Consider the following 16,787-nt stretch of genomic DNA (forward strand, 5'->3'; position numbering starts at 1 on the left):
CAGTTAAACCTACTGTTCCCTCGGGCACCGATGACGTGGATGTTGATTTAAAGCCAGCCCTCCTCCGCACCTCTCTGATTCAGAGGGGTTGGGTTAAAAGCGGAAGACACATTTCAGTTGAATGCATTCAGTTGTACAACTGACTAGATATGACCACTTTACCTTTATGTATAGCCACTATGCTGCATCAGTTGGGCTACAGGGGATAATGCCTGATGCTCTGATAATATAGTGTGGGGGTAGGGGCCACAAAAATCTGAACTCATCAGGAGGGCCACAGTGGGAGGGAGGGAAGGAAGCAAGGAAGCATTCGAACAAGGCATGTCAGAAATGGATCTTTATTCCACCAGAGAACCTTGGTTAAAAGTGATGCTCTCTATCGGGTGCCATTTTGGGACTCACATAGTGCCTGAATGTGAGATCCTAATTAACGGAGAGAGCCTGGCCTGCCCTTTGTGTTGATGGCTCTGGTTTGAAGTTTCCCCTATGTACAGATCTAGGATGAGTTTCCCCTCACCACAACCTAACCTCAACCATTATGTGGAGAAATGCGAAACTGGTCTAAGATCAGTCGGTGTCTTAAAGAATTTACTCAGTGTTGATTGCATTAAGGATACTGGTATGGTTTGTTGTGATGGTTGGAGTGTTGGGATCTGGCTCCCCCTACTGACTGGAGTGTGTAATGTCTCAATGCCACTTTTTCAAAGCCTTCTTCTCTCCTCCACAGTTGATCAAGTGAAGTTTGAACCTCCACTGAGGAAGGAAACGGAGGCTCACACTGAAATGGTGAATATATTTAATATTACATAAGCAATTTCATTGGTTATTTGTGATTTAAAAAAAATTTACATCTCTTTCCCGTACTGTTTTATCAGCCGTATTTCTCTCAAACGTTGGTCAGGAAGTGATTTGTAAAATTCCCTGAAATAAAAGGAATGTGAGTGCATCCAAAATGGCCCCCTATTCCCTCTATAGTGGAAGTACTTTTGACTAGTGTATGGGGTGCCATTTCAGACTCAGCCTGCATTGACTCTCTACCGTAATACCCTGTGTATAGCCTCCACATTGACTCTGTACCAGTACCCCCTGTATATAGCCTCCACATTGACTCTGTACCAGTACCCCCTGTATATAGCCTCCACATTGACTCTGTACCGGTACCCCCTGTATATAGCCTCCACATTGACTCTGTACCGGTACCCCCTGTATATAGCCTCAACATTAACTCTGTACCAGTACTCCCTGTATATAGCCTCCACACTGACTCTGTACCGGTACCCCCTGTATATAGCCTCCACATTGACTCTGTACCGTAATACCCTGTATATAGCCTCCACATTGACTCTGTACCCAAATACCCTGTATATAGCCTCAACATTGACTCTGTACCGTAATACCCTGTATATAGCCTCCACATTGACTCTGTACCAGTACCCCCTGTGTATAGCCTCCACATTGACTCTGTACCCAAATACCCTGTATATAGCCTCAACATTGACTCTGTACCGGTACCCCCTGTATATAGCCTCCACATTGACTCTGTACCAGTACCCCCTGTGTATAGCCTCCACATTGACTCTGTACCAGTACCCCCTGTATATAACCTCCACATTGACTCTGTACCGGTACCCCCTGTGTATAGCCTCCACATTGACTCTGTACCAGTACCCCCTGTATATAGCCTCCACATTGACTCTGTACCGTAATACCCTGTATATAGCCTCCACATTGACTCTGTACCAGTACCCCCTGTATATAGCCTCCACATTGACTCTGTACCAGTACCCCCTGTATATAGCCTCCACATTGACTCTGTACCAGTACCCCCTGTATATAGCCTCCACATTGACTCTGTACCGTAATACCCTGTATATAGCCTCCACATTGACTCTGTACCCAAATACCCTGTATATAGCCTCCACATTGACTCTGTACCGTAATACCCTGTATATAGCCTCCACATTGACTCTGTACCAGTACCCCCTGTATATAGCCTCCACATTGACTCTGTACCAGTACCCCCTGTATATAGCCTCCACATTGACTCTGTACCGTAATACCCTGTATATAGCCTCCACATTGACTCTGTACCGTAATACCCTGTATATAGCCTCCACATTGACTCTGTACCGTAATACCCTGTATTTTCCCTCGCTACTGTTATTTTACTGCTGCTCTTTAATTATATCTTACTGTTATTGTTTTAAATGTTGTACTTCTCTTATAACTGCATTGTTGGTTAAGGGCTTTTAAGTAAACATTTCATTAAGGTCTACACCTGTTTTTAAATTTTCTATACACAAGAGCCTTTGTCGAAGGTTGTTCACTACTCCATAGGGTGCCATTTTCTACGCAGCCCCATGGTGTTAAGGAACTAACTGTCTTTGTTTGTTATTGCCGTGGTCTTTCCAGGATGTGACTAAACAGAGCGACTTCCCCTCCCCCTGGAGCCCATTCGCAGAGGGAGGCATCACGACCAGGTAAGAACCCCGTGGTAACCATCGTCATGGGAACGCTTCTGTTTTTAGCTGGCTGGGGCTGTCTCCTGTCTCGTCTGGTCCAATGTGAGTCTGCCATGCGACTGCTGAATAACACCATGGTTAAGACAAAATGGAACGTCTCCCGCCACACTTAAAAATATGTCAAATAAAGCTAGATAAACCAAAACAAGAGGTAATATGTATATATTTTTTTATGTGGACATTTTTGGCTGGTTCTACGCACCCAACCATTTTTAAGAGAGTGGGATGGTTCCTCTCCATTAGACCATGGGTACACAGGACAGCACGAGAGCCCTGGCATTAGTAAACAATACCGTTTAGTAATCAATACCCTTTAGTAATCAATACCCTTTAGTAATCAATACCTTTTAGTAATCAATACATCTGTAAATCATCTACTCTGCTCAAGCGTTCTATTTTTCCGTTTTGTCTTTTTATAGGTGTTAAGTAGGTTTTGAGCTTTTACTGAGTTTTGTCGTGTGAATAATTTTGTGAAACCTCCCTGCTTCACCTGGCTGTGAGACTAGCCCACACTACAGGGATCATTCCACGGAGGGTCAAGGGGGGGCTGCATGTTTTTACTTCTTCCTCGTATTTGATTTGATAAGGGACTGTACCCATAAAGCTTCTTACAGTAAGAGTGCTCATCTAGGACCAGTTTTCCCCTTTAGATCATAATGAATGAGGTTATATGGACAGCGTGGGACCTGATCCTAGATCATAATGGATGAGGTTATATGGACAGCGAGGAACCTGATCCTAGATCATAATGGATGAGGTTATATGGACAGCGAGGAACCTGATCCTAGATCATAATGGATGAGGTTATATGGACAGCGAGGGACCTGATCCTAGATCATAATGGATGAGGTTATATGGACAGCGAGGGACCTGATCCTAGATCATAATGGATGAGGTTATATGGACAGCGAGGGACCTGATCCTAGATCATAATGAATGAGGTTATATGGACAGCGTGGGACAAGATCCTAGATCATAGTGAATGAGGTTATATGGACAGCGAGGGACCTGATCCTAGATCATAATGAGGTTATATGGACAGCGTGGGACCTGATCCTAGATCATAGTGAATGAGGTTATATGGACAGCGAGGGACCTGATCCTAGATCATAAAGAGGTTATATGGACAGCGAGGGACCTGATCCTACCTCAGCACTCCTACACTGAGACGCTTTATGACTACAGGCACAGGTCACTGATCAGTCCCCTCACCTTGTTGTCTAGATCTTAATTGGATCCAAAATAGAAAATAAATTACTAAATAAACACTAGATAACTTCATGGGAATTAATTTTGACACCCCTGGACTGACATGTTTCCATTTCACCTTAGTTTGTGTGGAGCTAGCTACCCTGTTCTCTTCTCAAAGCATGACCTTTGACCCTACACGCCCACCTGTCTCCCTGTAGTCTGGCGTGTTTGTACCAAGTTGTGAAGTTTCTTTTCCGTCCACGTGCTTTGACTGTCCTTTTTGTTTTCTTTTTGTTTTCTTCTTCTCCTTCCTTCCTCTCCGTTGCTCTCTTCTTCTCCTGTCCTTCCTCTCCGTTGCTCTCTTCTTCTCCTGTCCTTCCTCTCCGTTTCTCTCTTCTTCTCCTGTCCTTCCTCTCCGTTTCTCTCTTCTTCTCCTGTCCTTCCTCTCCGTTTCTCTCTTCTTCTCCTGTCCTTCCTCTCCGTTGCTCTCTTCTTCTCCTGTCCTTCCTCTCCGTTGCTCTCTTCTTCTCCTGTCCTTCCTCTCTGTTGCTCTCTTCTTCTCCTTCCTTCCTCTCTGTTGCTCTCTTCTTCTCCTTCCTTCCTCTCTGTTGCTCTCTTCTCCTTCCTTCCTCTCTGTTGCTCTCTTCTTCTCCTTCCTTCCTCTCTGTTGCTCTCTTCTTCTCCTTCCTTCCTCTCCGTTGCTCTCTTCTTCTCCTTCCTTCCTCTCCGTTGCTCTCTTCTTCTCCTTCCTTCCTCTCCGTTGCTCTCTTCTTCTCCTTCCTTCCTCTCCGTTGCTCTCTTCTTCTCCTGTCCTTCCTCTCTGTTGCTCTCTTCTTCTCCTGTCCTTCCTTCCTCTCTGTTGCTCTCTTCTTCTCCTGTCCTTCCTCTCTGTTGCTCTCTTCTTCTCCTGTCCTTCCTTCCTCTCTGTTGCTCTCTTCTTCTCCTGTCCTTCCTCTCTGTTGCTCTCTTCTTCTCCTGTCCTTCCTCTCTGTTGCTCTCTTCTTCGCCTGTCCATCCGAAGGAGCCTTCTGAAAAGCGTTGAGGACGAGTTGTTCCAACGGTAACACTAACAACACCCTGTGTATGTTTTCCTCAATGGCACTCTATTCCCTATTTAGTGCCCTACTTTTGACCAGAGTCAATATGAACCCAATAGGCCCCTGTCAAACGTAGTGCACTATATAGGGAAAAGGGTGCTCATGGGGGAGGCAACTTGAGTGTCCTGTGGTAGGATGCCATTGACCCACTCCACTCGCTGTTGTGATGGCAGTCTGGCCGATGGGGTTAAAGGCAGCTGCTGTGCTGCGGCCCGGCTGTGTGCCACCCTGCTCCGTGCCACGCTGCTCCGTGCCACCCTGCTCCGTTCATACCCATCCTGATGCCCTGCCGTGCTCTAATGTAGCTGGAAAACCCACCAGGCTGTTGTGGACCTGTAAACCCAATCGTTTCAATTCAACAATGTTTTTGGTAACTTTTTCACCAATATAAATATGCTGCACCGCCCGCGAGTTCTGAAACATTGTCTTGTCTGTCTACTCAACAGAATGTTAAACTAGTTACAGTGGTAGCCTACACACTTAGAACCAATATGTAAAACTAGTTATAGTGGTAGCCTACACACTTAGAACCAACAGAATGTAAACTAGTTACAGTGGTAGCCTACACACTTAGAACCAATATGTAAAACTAGTTACAGTGGTAGCCTACACACTTAGAACCAATATGTAAAACTAGTTACAGTGGTAGCCTACACACTTAGAACCAATATGTAAAACTAGTTACAGTGGTAGCCTACACACTTAGAACCAACAGAATGTCAACTAGTTACAGTGGTAGCCTACACACTTAGAACCAACAGAATGTCAACTAGTTACAGTGGTAGCCTACACACTTAGAACCAACAGAATGTAATCTAGTTACAGTGGTAGCCTGCACACTTAGAACCAACAGAATGTAAACTAGTTACAGTGGTAGCCTACTCACTTAGAACCAACAGAATGCAAAACTAGTTAGTGGTAGCCTACACACTTAGAACCAACAGAATGTAAACTAGTTACAGTGGTAGCCTACACACTTAGAACCAACAGGAAGTAAACTAGTTACAGTGGTAGCCTACACACTTAGAACCAACAGGAAGTAAACTAGTTACAGTGGTAGCCTACACACTTAGAACCAACAGGATGTAAACTAGTTACAGTGGTAGCCTACACACTTAGAACCAATATGTAAAACTAGTTACAGTGGTAGCCTACACACTTAGAACCAATATGTAAAACTAGTTACAGTGGTAGCCTACACACGTAGAACCAATATGTAAAACTAGTTACAGTGGTAGCCTACACACTTAGAACCAACAGAATGTCAACTAGTTACAGTGGTAGCCTACACACTTAGAACCAACAGAATGTCAACTAGTTACAGTGGTAGCCTACACACTTAGAACCAACAGAATGTAATCTAGTTACAGTGGTAGCCTGCACACTTAGAACCAACAGAATGTAAACTAGTTACAGTGGTAGCCTACACACTTAGAACCAACAGAATGCAAAACTAGTTAGTGGTAGCCTACACACTTAGAACCAACAGAATGTAAACTAGTTACAGTGGTAGCCTACACACTTAGAACCAACAGAATGTAAAGTAGTTAGTGGTAGCCTACACACTTAGAACCAACAGGATGTAAACTAGTTACAGTGGTAGCCTACACACTTAGAACCAACCGGTTCCTCCAAAGAGGCTAACGCTTCTTTGGAAATATGAATGCATCATGGCCAGAAAATGAGGTATTTATTCTGCAATCGTTGTGAAAATATGTATTATATTTCTAAATTAAATATTGTTTACTTGAGACGTTCGCATAAAGCAAAAACACTTGAAGTAGTTTTATCTATTTACTACTGTAAAGTGGGTCCAATTAAATGAGCAATGGCACGTTCTATACCTAGAGGCTACTAGAGGCTACTAGAGGCTACTAGAGGCTACTAGAGGCTACTAGAGGCTACTAGAGGCTACTAGAGGCTACTAGAGGCTACTAGAGGCTACTAGACAGGCTACTAGACAGGCTACTAGACAGGCTACTAGACAGGCTACTAGACAGGCTACTAGACAGGCTACTAGACAGGCTACTAGACAGGCTACTAGACAGGCTACTATAGGCTACTATACAGGCTACTAGAGGCTACTATACAGGCTACTAGAGGCTACTATACAGGCTACTAGAGGCTACTATACAGGCTACTAGAGGCTACTATACAGGCTACTAGAGGCTACTATACAGGCTACTATACAGGCTACTATACAGGCTACTATACAGGCTACTATACAAGTATGAAACCATTACTATCCGAAGAGATGAATAATTTATTCTGCAATGATCATGGAAATGAAATGGGAAATAGATGCCTATATCTAACTAGTTTAGAATGCAAAGATTTAATAATATATATATAATCACTAATGACAAATTGTAAAGAGGCCCTGGCCTCAGCGTCCTTCCCTGTCAAAATAAAGGCCTCAGCGTCCTTCCCTGTCAAAATAAAGGTGGAAAAAATGATTGCATCTTGTTTATATTTACCTGTTTTGTTTCTTATGAATTAGCTTGTCATATACCTAATTGCATAAAATACTAGTCTACTTTCTGCTGCAATACTTCAACCACTACAAACTGTGCGTATATGCATGGTCTAAAGTTTGAGGAAAGCTAAGCACATTCTCACGTCAAGTTACATTTTTATAAATGCCAACTTTTCTGTGAACAGGCGTGCCCATGTTTTGGGGTATATATTTTTTACATGCGCAACATGTATAAATAAGGCCCCAGGCTCCTATTCTCTCTGAGGAACGAGTCATTTACTTCATAAACATCATCATGGAAACCAGGGTTGGGATCAATTCCGGTCAGTTCAGGAAGTAAACTGACATCCCAATTCTCTTCAATGCTTGTAGATTTGGAATGTGGTTTACTTGCTGAATTGACTGGAATTTAAATGGAATTGACCACAACCCTGGTGGTAACATTACACCCCCCCCCCCCCCCCCCCCCCCCCAGCCCTGACCTCCCTGTTCCTCCTCTCTCTGACCTCCCTGTTCCTCCCCTCTCTGACCTCCCTGTTCCTCCCAGCCCTGACCTCCCTGTTCCTCCCCTCTCTGACCTCCCTGTTCCTCCCAGCCCTGACCTCCCTGTTCCTCCCCTCTCTGACCTCCCTGTTCCTCCCAGCCCTGACCTCCCTGTTCCTCCCAGCCCTGATCTCCCTGTTCCTCCCCTCTCTGACCTCCCTGTTCCTCCCCTCTCTGACCTCCCTGTTCCTCCCCTCTCTGACCTCCCTGTTCCTCCCAGCCCTGATCTCCCTGTTCCTCCCAGCCCTGATCTCCCTGTTCCTCCCCTCTCTGACCTCCCTGTTCCTCCCCTCTCTGACCTCCCTGTTCCTCCCCTCTCTGACCTCCCTGTTCTTCCCCTCTCTGACCTCCCTGTTCCTCCCCTCTCTGACCTCCCTGTTCCTCCCCTCTCTGACCTCCCTGTTCTCTTCTCCTCCCTCTGATCTGTCATTCTCTCTGTCTTCCCCCAGGGGACATATGGCCCATCTGGAGGACGCCTTTGAAGACGTGGAGCTGTAAGTGCTGATACACACACACACACACACACACACACACACACCCCCACCCTGCCTGACTGTCTGGTCTTCTCCAATTCTAGGTCGACCCTGAAGCATGGAATCCCACCACCTCTACCACCAAAGGTAAATCCTTATTCACTGCATATACTGGGGTTTCAATATATACTGGGGTTTCATCACATACTGGGGTTTCAATATATACTGGGGTTTCAATATATACTGGGGTTTCAATTATATACTGGGGTTTCAATTATATACTGGGGTTTCAATTATATACTGGGGTTTCAATATATACTGGGGTTTCATACTGGGGTTTCATACTGGGGTTTCATACTGGGGTTTCATACTGGGGTTTCATACTGGGGTTTCAACATATACTGGGGTTTCATACTGGGGTTTCATACTGGGGTTTCAACATATACTGGGGTTTCAACATATACTGGGGTTTCAATACATACTGGGGTTTCAATACATACTGGGGTTTCAATACATACTGGGGTTTCAATACATACTGGGGTTTCAATACATACTGGGGTTTCAACATATACTGGGGTTTCAACATATACTGGGGTTTCAACATGTACTGGGGTTTCAACATGTACTGGGGTTTCAACATGTACTGGGGTTTCAACATGTACTGGGGTTTCAACATGTACTGGGGTTTCAACATGTACTGGGGTTTCAACATGTACTGGGGTTTCAACATGTACTGGGGTTTCAACATGTACTGGGGTTTCAACATGTACTGGGGTTTCAACATGTACTGGGGTTTCAACATGTACTGGGGTTTCAACATGTACTGGGGTTTCAACATGTACTGGGGTTTCAACATGTACTGGGGTTTCAACATGTACTGGGGTTTCTATATTTTTATTTTTTATTTATTTATTTCACCTTTATTTAACCAGGTAGGCTAGTTGAGATCACCTTTATTTAACCAGGTAGGCTAGTTGAGAACACCTTTATTTAACCAGGTAGGCTAGTTGAGAACACCTTTATTTAACCAGGTAGGCTAGTTGAGAACACCTTTATTTAACCAGGTAGGCTAGTTGAGAACACCTTTATTTAACCAGGTAGGCTAGTTGAGAACACCTTTATTTAACCAGGTAGGCTAGTTGAGAACACCTTTATTTAACCAGGTAGGCTAGTTGAGAACACCTTTATTTAACCAGGTAGGCTAGTTGAGAACAAGTTCTCATTTGCAACTGCGACCTGGCCAAGATAAAGCATAGCAGTGTGAGCATACAACAAAGAGTTACACATGGAGTAAACAATTAACAAGTCAATAACACAGTAGAAAACGAAGGGGGGGTCTATATACAATGTGTGCAAAAGGCATGAGGAGGTAGGCAAATAATTACAATTTTGCAGATTAACACTGGAGTGATAAAAGATCAGATGGTCATGTACAGGTAGAGATATTGGTGTGCAGAAGAGCAGAAAAGTAAATAAATAAAAACAGTATGGGGATGAGGTAGGTGAAAAGGGTGGGCTATTTACCAATAGACTATGTACAGCTGCAGCGATCGGTTAGCTGCTCAGATAGCTGATGTTTGAAGTTGGTGAGGGAGATAAAAGTCTCCAACTTCAGCGATTTTTGCAATTCGTTCCAGTCACAGGCAGCAGAGTACTGGAACGAAAGGCGGCCAAATGAGGTGTTGGCTTTAGGGATGATCAGTGAGATACACCTGCTGGAGCGCGTGCTACGGATGGGTGTTGCCATCGTGACCAGTGAGCTGAGATAAGGCGGAGCTTTACCTAGCATAGACTTGTAGATGACCTGGAGCCAGTGGGTCTGGCGACGAATATGTAGCGAGGGCCAGCCGACTAGAGCATACAAGTCGCAGTGGTGGGTAGTATAAGGTGCTTTAGTGACAAAACGGATGGCACTGTGATAGACTGCATCCAGTTTGCTGAGTAGAGTGTTGGAAGCCATTTTGTAGATGACATCGCCGAAGTCGAGGATCGGTAGGATAGTCAGTTTTACTAGGGTAAGCTTGGCGGCTTGAGTGAAGGAGGCTTTGTTGCGGAATAGAAAGCCGACTCTTGATTTGATTTTCGATTGGAGATGTTTGATATGAGTCTGGAAGGAGAGTTTGCAGTCTAGCCAGACACCTAGGTACTTATAGACGTCCACATATTCTAGGTCGGAACCATCCAGGGTGGTGATGCTAGTCGGGCATGCAGGTGCAGGCAGCGACCGGTTGAAAAGCATGCATTTGGTTTTACTAGCGTTTAAGAGCAGTTGGAGGCCACGGAAGGAGTGTTGTATGGCATTGAAGCTTGTTTGGAGGTTAGATAGCACAGTGTCCAAAGACGGGCCGAAAGTATATAGAATGGTGTCGTCTGCGTAGAGGTGGATCAGGGAATCGCCCGCAGCAAGAGCAACATCATTGATATACACAGAGAAAAGAGTCGGCCCGAGAATTGAACCCTGTGGCACCCCCATAGAGACTGCCAGAGGACCGGACAGCATGCCCCCCGATTTGACACACTGAACTCTGTCTGCAAAGTAATTGGTGAACCAGGCAAGGCAGTCATCCGAAAAACTATAAAACTAACTAAATATGTACTGGGGTTTCTATATGTACTGGGGTTTCTATATGTACTGGGGTTTCTATATGTACTGGGGTTTCTATATGTACTGGGGTTTCTATATGTACTGGGGTTTCTATATGTACTGGGGTTTCTATATATACTGGGGTTTCTATATATACTGGGGTTTCTATATATACTGGGGTTTCTATATATACTGGGGTTTCATCATATACTGGGGTTTCAATATATACTGGGGTTTCATCATATACTGGGGTTTCAATATATACTGGGGTTTCAATATATACTGGGGTTTCAATATATACTGGGGTTTCAATATATACTGGGGTTTCAATATATACTGGGGTTTCAATATATACTGGGGTTTCAATATATACTGGGGTTTCATCACATACTACTTCCTCTATTCTCCCTCTCCCGCCTTCCTCTCTCCCTCATCTCTCCTCCTCAGCCTCAACTGAACAGTTTGTCAGATGAGCTAGGTCTGACTGATGAGCGGTGTCTGACGGTGAGGAGGTTCCCGGGCTCCGAGAGCAGCCCAGGCCTGGGCCCCCGGAGACTGAGCACCCCAGAGCAGGGCAACAAGGTATGTGTTTATGTTTGATGTCTTTTTCTATTACAACGGTTGACGGTACAGTGCATTTGGAAAGTATTCAGGCCCCTTCATTTTGTTACGTTATTATTTAGACTTATTCTAAAAATTGATTTGTTCCCCCCCCTCATCAATCTACACACAATACCCCATAATGACATCACAATACCCCATAATGACATCACAATACCCCATAATGACATCACAATACCCCATAATGACATCACAATACCCCATAATGACATCACAATACTCCATAATGACAAAGCAAATAGTTAGATTTTTTTTTTGCAAATGTATAAAAATGTAGAAACATATTTCCATAAGTATTCAGACACTTTACTCAGTACTTTGTTGAAGCACTTTTGTCAGCGATTTATAGCCTCGAGTCTTCTTGGGTTTGACGCTACAAGCTTGGGACACCTGTATTTGGGGAGTATTTCCCTTATTCTTCTCTGCAGATCCCCTCAGGTTGGATGGGGAGTGTTGCTGCACAGCTACTTTCTGGTCTCTCCAGAGACTTGTCCCGAAGCCACTCCTGCGTTGTCTTGGCTGTGTGCTTAGGGTCGTTGTGTGTTGGAAGGTGAATTTTCGCCCCAGTCTGAGGTGCTAAGTGCTCTGGAGAAGGTTTTCATTTGCTCTCTGTACTTTGCTCCATTCATCTTTCCCTCAATCCTGACTAGTCTCCCAGTCCCTGCCACTGGAAAAACATCCTCACAGCATAATGCTGCCACCACCAACATGCTTCAGGGTAGGGATGGTACCAGGTTTCCTCCGTACGTGATGCTTGGCATTCAGGCCAAAGAGTTCAATCTTGGTTTCATCAGACCAGAGAATCTTTAGGTGCCTTTTGGCAAACTCCAAGCAGGCTGCCATGTCTTTTTACTGAGGAGTGGCTCCCGTCTGGACACTCTACCATAAGTGCTTGGTGATTGGTGATTTGCTGCGGAGGTGGGACAACCTTCCAGAAGGACAACCATCTCCACAGAGGAACTCTGGAGCTCTGTCAGAGTGACCATCGTGTTCTTGGTCACCTCCCTGACCAAGGCCCTTCTCCCCCGATTGCTCAGTTTGCCGGGCGGCCATCTTTAGGAAAAAAAGTATTGGTGGTTCCAAACTTCTTCCTTTTAATGAATAATGGAGGCCACTGTGTTCCTGAGAACCTTCAATGCTGCAGAAATGTTTTGGTACCTTTCTCCAGATCAGTGTCTCGGCACAATCCTGTCTCGGAGCTCTATGGATAATTCCTTCGACCTCATGGCTTGGTATTTGCTCTGGCATACACTGTCAACTGTGGGACCTTATATGCCTTTCCAAAGCATGTCCAATCAATTTAATTTACCACAGGTGGACTCCAATCAAGTTGTAGAAACATCTCAAGGATGATCAATTGAAACAGGATGCACCTGAGCTCAATTGAGTCTCATAGCAAATGATCTGAATGTAAATAAGCTATTTCTGGTTTTTATTTGTAATACATTTGCTAAAATAAAATAGAAACATTTCGTTATGGGGTATTGTGTGTTGATTGAGGATTTTTTGGGTATTTAATCAATTTTTAGAATTCAGGCTGTAAAGTAACAAAATGTGGAATAAGTCAAGGGGTCTGAATACTTTCCGAATGCACTGTACTCTATGTGATATTCTGTGTTTTCAACGATGTTGTGAAGCCTAAAATGCTAAACACATTTCCCCACCTTGAGTTAATGAAGGTAATTCTAATTGTAAGGTGGAGCACCCCTCTCCTGACTACCTGTCAGCCAGCGTTAGTAGTCCTGGTATACTGTCCACAGCCTCGGACCCTGGTGAGTTAAAACACACACACACACATCTTTACACCCGTACCCCTATACTGGTTGAAAAGGGCGCATTTTTGTTGTACTAGCATCCCAATTCACTCCTGGCTCTATTCTACACACCTGAATTAAGTTTACGTTTCTCTGAATTGACCTAATTAACGCCTAACACTGTAAGATCAGAGTTTTTTGTAACTTAGCTTTGAAATGATGCCCTCCAGACCCAGATTGTGATTTATAATGGGCAGAGTTTGGAATGCGTAAACAACAACAGTAACTGTTGGCAGGGATGCAAGGCTATGTTCAAAACAACTACAAGTCTGCTTGCCTGTCATTTCTCAAAAGCTCAGCTTTTTGGAGAGCTTAAAATAGTTGAAGTCATAAAAATGTATTGAAATTATATGCAGCAACTGTCCACACTTTTGGAGAGGTGTGTGTGTGTGTGTGTGTGTGGTCACTTGGAGACAGTCAGTTAGTCCTCTCACTTGTCTTTAGTTTGTCTTCTGTTGCACCTACCCCAAATTTACCATGAATAGTCTCTCAAGTTACCGACTGTATCCAGAGTGTTTTCAGATTTAATTATCAATTAATGCGTCAATTTACTGTAAATGTCCTGTAAATGTCCTGTAAATGTTCTGTAAAATCCAAATCAAATACTTTCCCCATAATCTCCAACCTGTTTTCTTTTAATTGAAAACTTGCATTTCATTATTTCTTCTGTAAGATAAACATGTATATTTAGCCCTATTCCACTAGATCAATTCCCATATACGTCTAAGGGTTAAATTGATTTAAGGTTAGCGTACTCTCTCTAAATGAGAAAAAACTAAATCTCTTCTCTTCCAAGCTATCAGTTATTCAAACAACGTTTTCGTCAGTAATTCAAACATATCCAAAGGTAAGAAGTTGCATCTGTGTTTGTGGGTGTACTGTAGATGCATTCACTGGACCGTTTATTAGGTATACCTAATCTAGTGTCCGGGGTGTACTGTAGATGCATTCACTGGACCGTTTATTAGGTACGCCTAATCTAGTCTCCGGGGTGTACTGTAGATGCATTCACTGGGACCGTTTATTAGGTACGCCTAATTTAGTGTCCGGGGTGTACTGTAGATGCATTCACTGGACCGTTTATTAGGTATACCTAATCTAGTGTCCGGGGTGTACTGTAGATGCATTCACTGGACCGTTTATTAGGTATACCTAATCTAGTGTCCGGGGTGTACTGTAGATGCATTCACTGGACCGTTTATTAGGTACACCTAATCTAGTGTCTGGGTTGGACCCCGCTTTGCCAGGACAACATTTCCCCCACACAACAGCCACCAGCCTGTACCGTTGACACCGAATGACGCAAGAGGAACCGGGATTTGTTTGTTGGTTTGTCGCTCCGTCTGTGGTTAAAAACTCTAGATACCGTCGTGGGTCTAAAGCCCAGGAGGGCGGCCGTTTCTGGTATACTGGATACGCCTGGCACGGGCGATGATCACACCATGCTCAGTCTCTTAGGTTACTCGTTTTCCCCCATTCTAACATTCAATCAAACAGGTATCAATGCATTCAGTTACTGTCTTCCTGCCACGGTCACGTGACTCACTGTCTGTAGGAGCGATCCATTGTTGTGTAGGAGGTACCTAATAAACAGTCCGGTGTGTGTAGTTGTATTCACTATAGTGGTTCAATACCCTCAAAGAAAATCCTATATGCTAGATACACTATATATACTAAAGTATGTAGGACACCCAAGCTCACAGAACGGGACGGCCGAGTGCTGAAGCGCTTTGCGTGTAAAAAAAAGAAATAGTCTGTCCTGGGTTGCAACACTCACTATCGAGTTCCAAACTGCCTCTGGAAGCAACGTCGGCACAATAACTGTTCTTCAGGAGCTTCATGAAATGGGTTTCCATGGCCGAGTAGCCTCACACAAGCCTAAGATCACCATGTGCAATGCCAAGCGTCGGCTGGAGTGGTGTAAAGCTCGCCGCCATTGGATTCTGGAGCAGTGGAAACGTGTTCTCTGGAGTGATGAACCACACTTCAACATCTGGGCAGTCCCACGGACAAATCTGGGTTTGGTGGATGCCAAGGAGAACACTACCTGCACCATAGCAGTGCCAACTGTAAAGGTTGGTGGAGGAGGAATAATGGTCTGGGGCTGTTTTTCATGGTTCGGGCTAGGCCCTTAGTTCCAGTGAAGGGAAATCTTAGAGAATTCTGTGCTTCCATCTTGGTATCTTGGTGGCAACCGTTTGGGGAAGGCCCTTTCCTGTTTTAGCATGACAATGCCCCCGTGCACAAAGCGAGGTTCATACAGAAATGGTTTGTCGAGATCGGTGTGGAAGAACTTGACTGGCCTGCACACAGCCCTGACCTCAACCCCCAACGAACACCTTGGGGATGAATTGGAACGCCGACTGCAAGCAAGGCCTAATCGCCCAACATCAGTGCCCGACCTCACTAACTCTCATGGCGGAATAGAAGCAAGTCCCCTGCAGCAATGTTCAAACATCTAGTGAAAAGCTTTCTTTGAAGAGTGGAGGCTGTTATAGCAAAGGGGGGGGACCAACTCCATATTAATGCCCATGATTTAGGAATGAGATGTTTGACGAGCAGGTGTCCTCATACTTTTGGTAGTGTATAACCCCTCAGAGACTAGATATAACCCTCCACTTCCCCCTGCTTGCAATGATGCTGATATGCAAATATTTGGGGCCAGGGAGATCCCTTTTGTGGTAGCAAATTCATCAGGGGGCCCCCTTAACTTGAGTGAGATGAAAACAAAAGCCCAACTATTTGCATCGGGGCGAGAGAGAATTTCAGTTTTCAAGCTAATTTCCTGCAATTTTACACATTTTTCTCATGTGGAAGAGGTGTTTTGTTAGTTTTAAAGCTAATATCCTGCTAATTGTACACATTTTGCCACGAGGCAAAGAAAATGTTGCCGTTTTAAAGCTTAAATTACAGTGCATTTCTGTTAAACTTTTTTTTTAAATACAAGAACTTGTAAAATGTACAATTGGTTTTGTTTGTTTTTTAAAATTACATTCGGACGCCTTTTTTTACATTCGGACGCCTTTTTCCATATTTTCTTACCTTATTCTAAAATTAGATTAATGAATTAATATAAACACAATACCCCATAATGACAGAGGTTTTTAGATATTTTTGCAAATGTATACAAAAACAGAAATATATATTTTTTTAATTTACATAAGTATTCCGACCCTTTGCGATGAGACTCAAATTGAGCTCAAGCGGTTCCTGTTTCCATTGATCATCCTTGAGATGTTTCCACAACTTGATTGGCGTCCACCTGTGGTAAATTCAATTTATTACACATGATTTGGAATGCACACACCTGTCTATATAAGGTCACACAGTTGACAGTGCATGTCAGAGCAAAAATGAAGCCGTGAGGTCAAAGGAATTGTCCATAGAGCTCCGAGACAGGATTTCGTCAAGGGACAGATCTGGGGAAGGGTACCAAAAACGTTTTGCAACATTGAAAGTTCCCAAG

At 44.1% G+C, this 16,787-nt stretch overlaps 1 protein-coding gene across 5 annotated transcripts in view; it reads left to right on the forward strand.

Moving 5' to 3' along the window:
• The window catches only part of map4k5 (mitogen-activated protein kinase kinase kinase kinase 5), a 99,323-nt gene that overhangs the window by 44,768 nt on the left and 37,768 nt on the right, over window positions 1-16,787 (forward strand). For 3 of the 5 annotated variants that reach the window (XM_031829302.1, XM_031829304.1, XM_031829305.1), the window contains exons 15-21: window positions 728-786; window positions 2,413-2,480; window positions 4,735-4,773; window positions 8,279-8,323; window positions 8,407-8,449; window positions 11,334-11,468; window positions 13,204-13,279. In XM_031829302.1, coding sequence (XP_031685162.1) covers window positions 728-786; window positions 2,413-2,480; window positions 4,735-4,773; window positions 8,279-8,323; window positions 8,407-8,449; window positions 11,334-11,468; window positions 13,204-13,279 — 465 coding nt within the window. The remainder of the gene's footprint in view (window positions 1-727; window positions 787-2,412; window positions 2,481-4,734; window positions 4,774-8,278; window positions 8,324-8,406; window positions 8,450-11,333; window positions 11,469-13,203; window positions 13,280-16,787) is intronic. The other 2 variants (XM_031829306.1, XM_031829307.1) reach the window with 1 other exon arrangement.

Source organism: Oncorhynchus kisutch, linkage group LG7, assembly GCF_002021735.2.
Source record: "Oncorhynchus kisutch isolate 150728-3 linkage group LG7, Okis_V2, whole genome shotgun sequence".
NCBI lineage: Eukaryota > Metazoa > Chordata > Actinopteri > Salmoniformes > Salmonidae > Oncorhynchus > Oncorhynchus kisutch.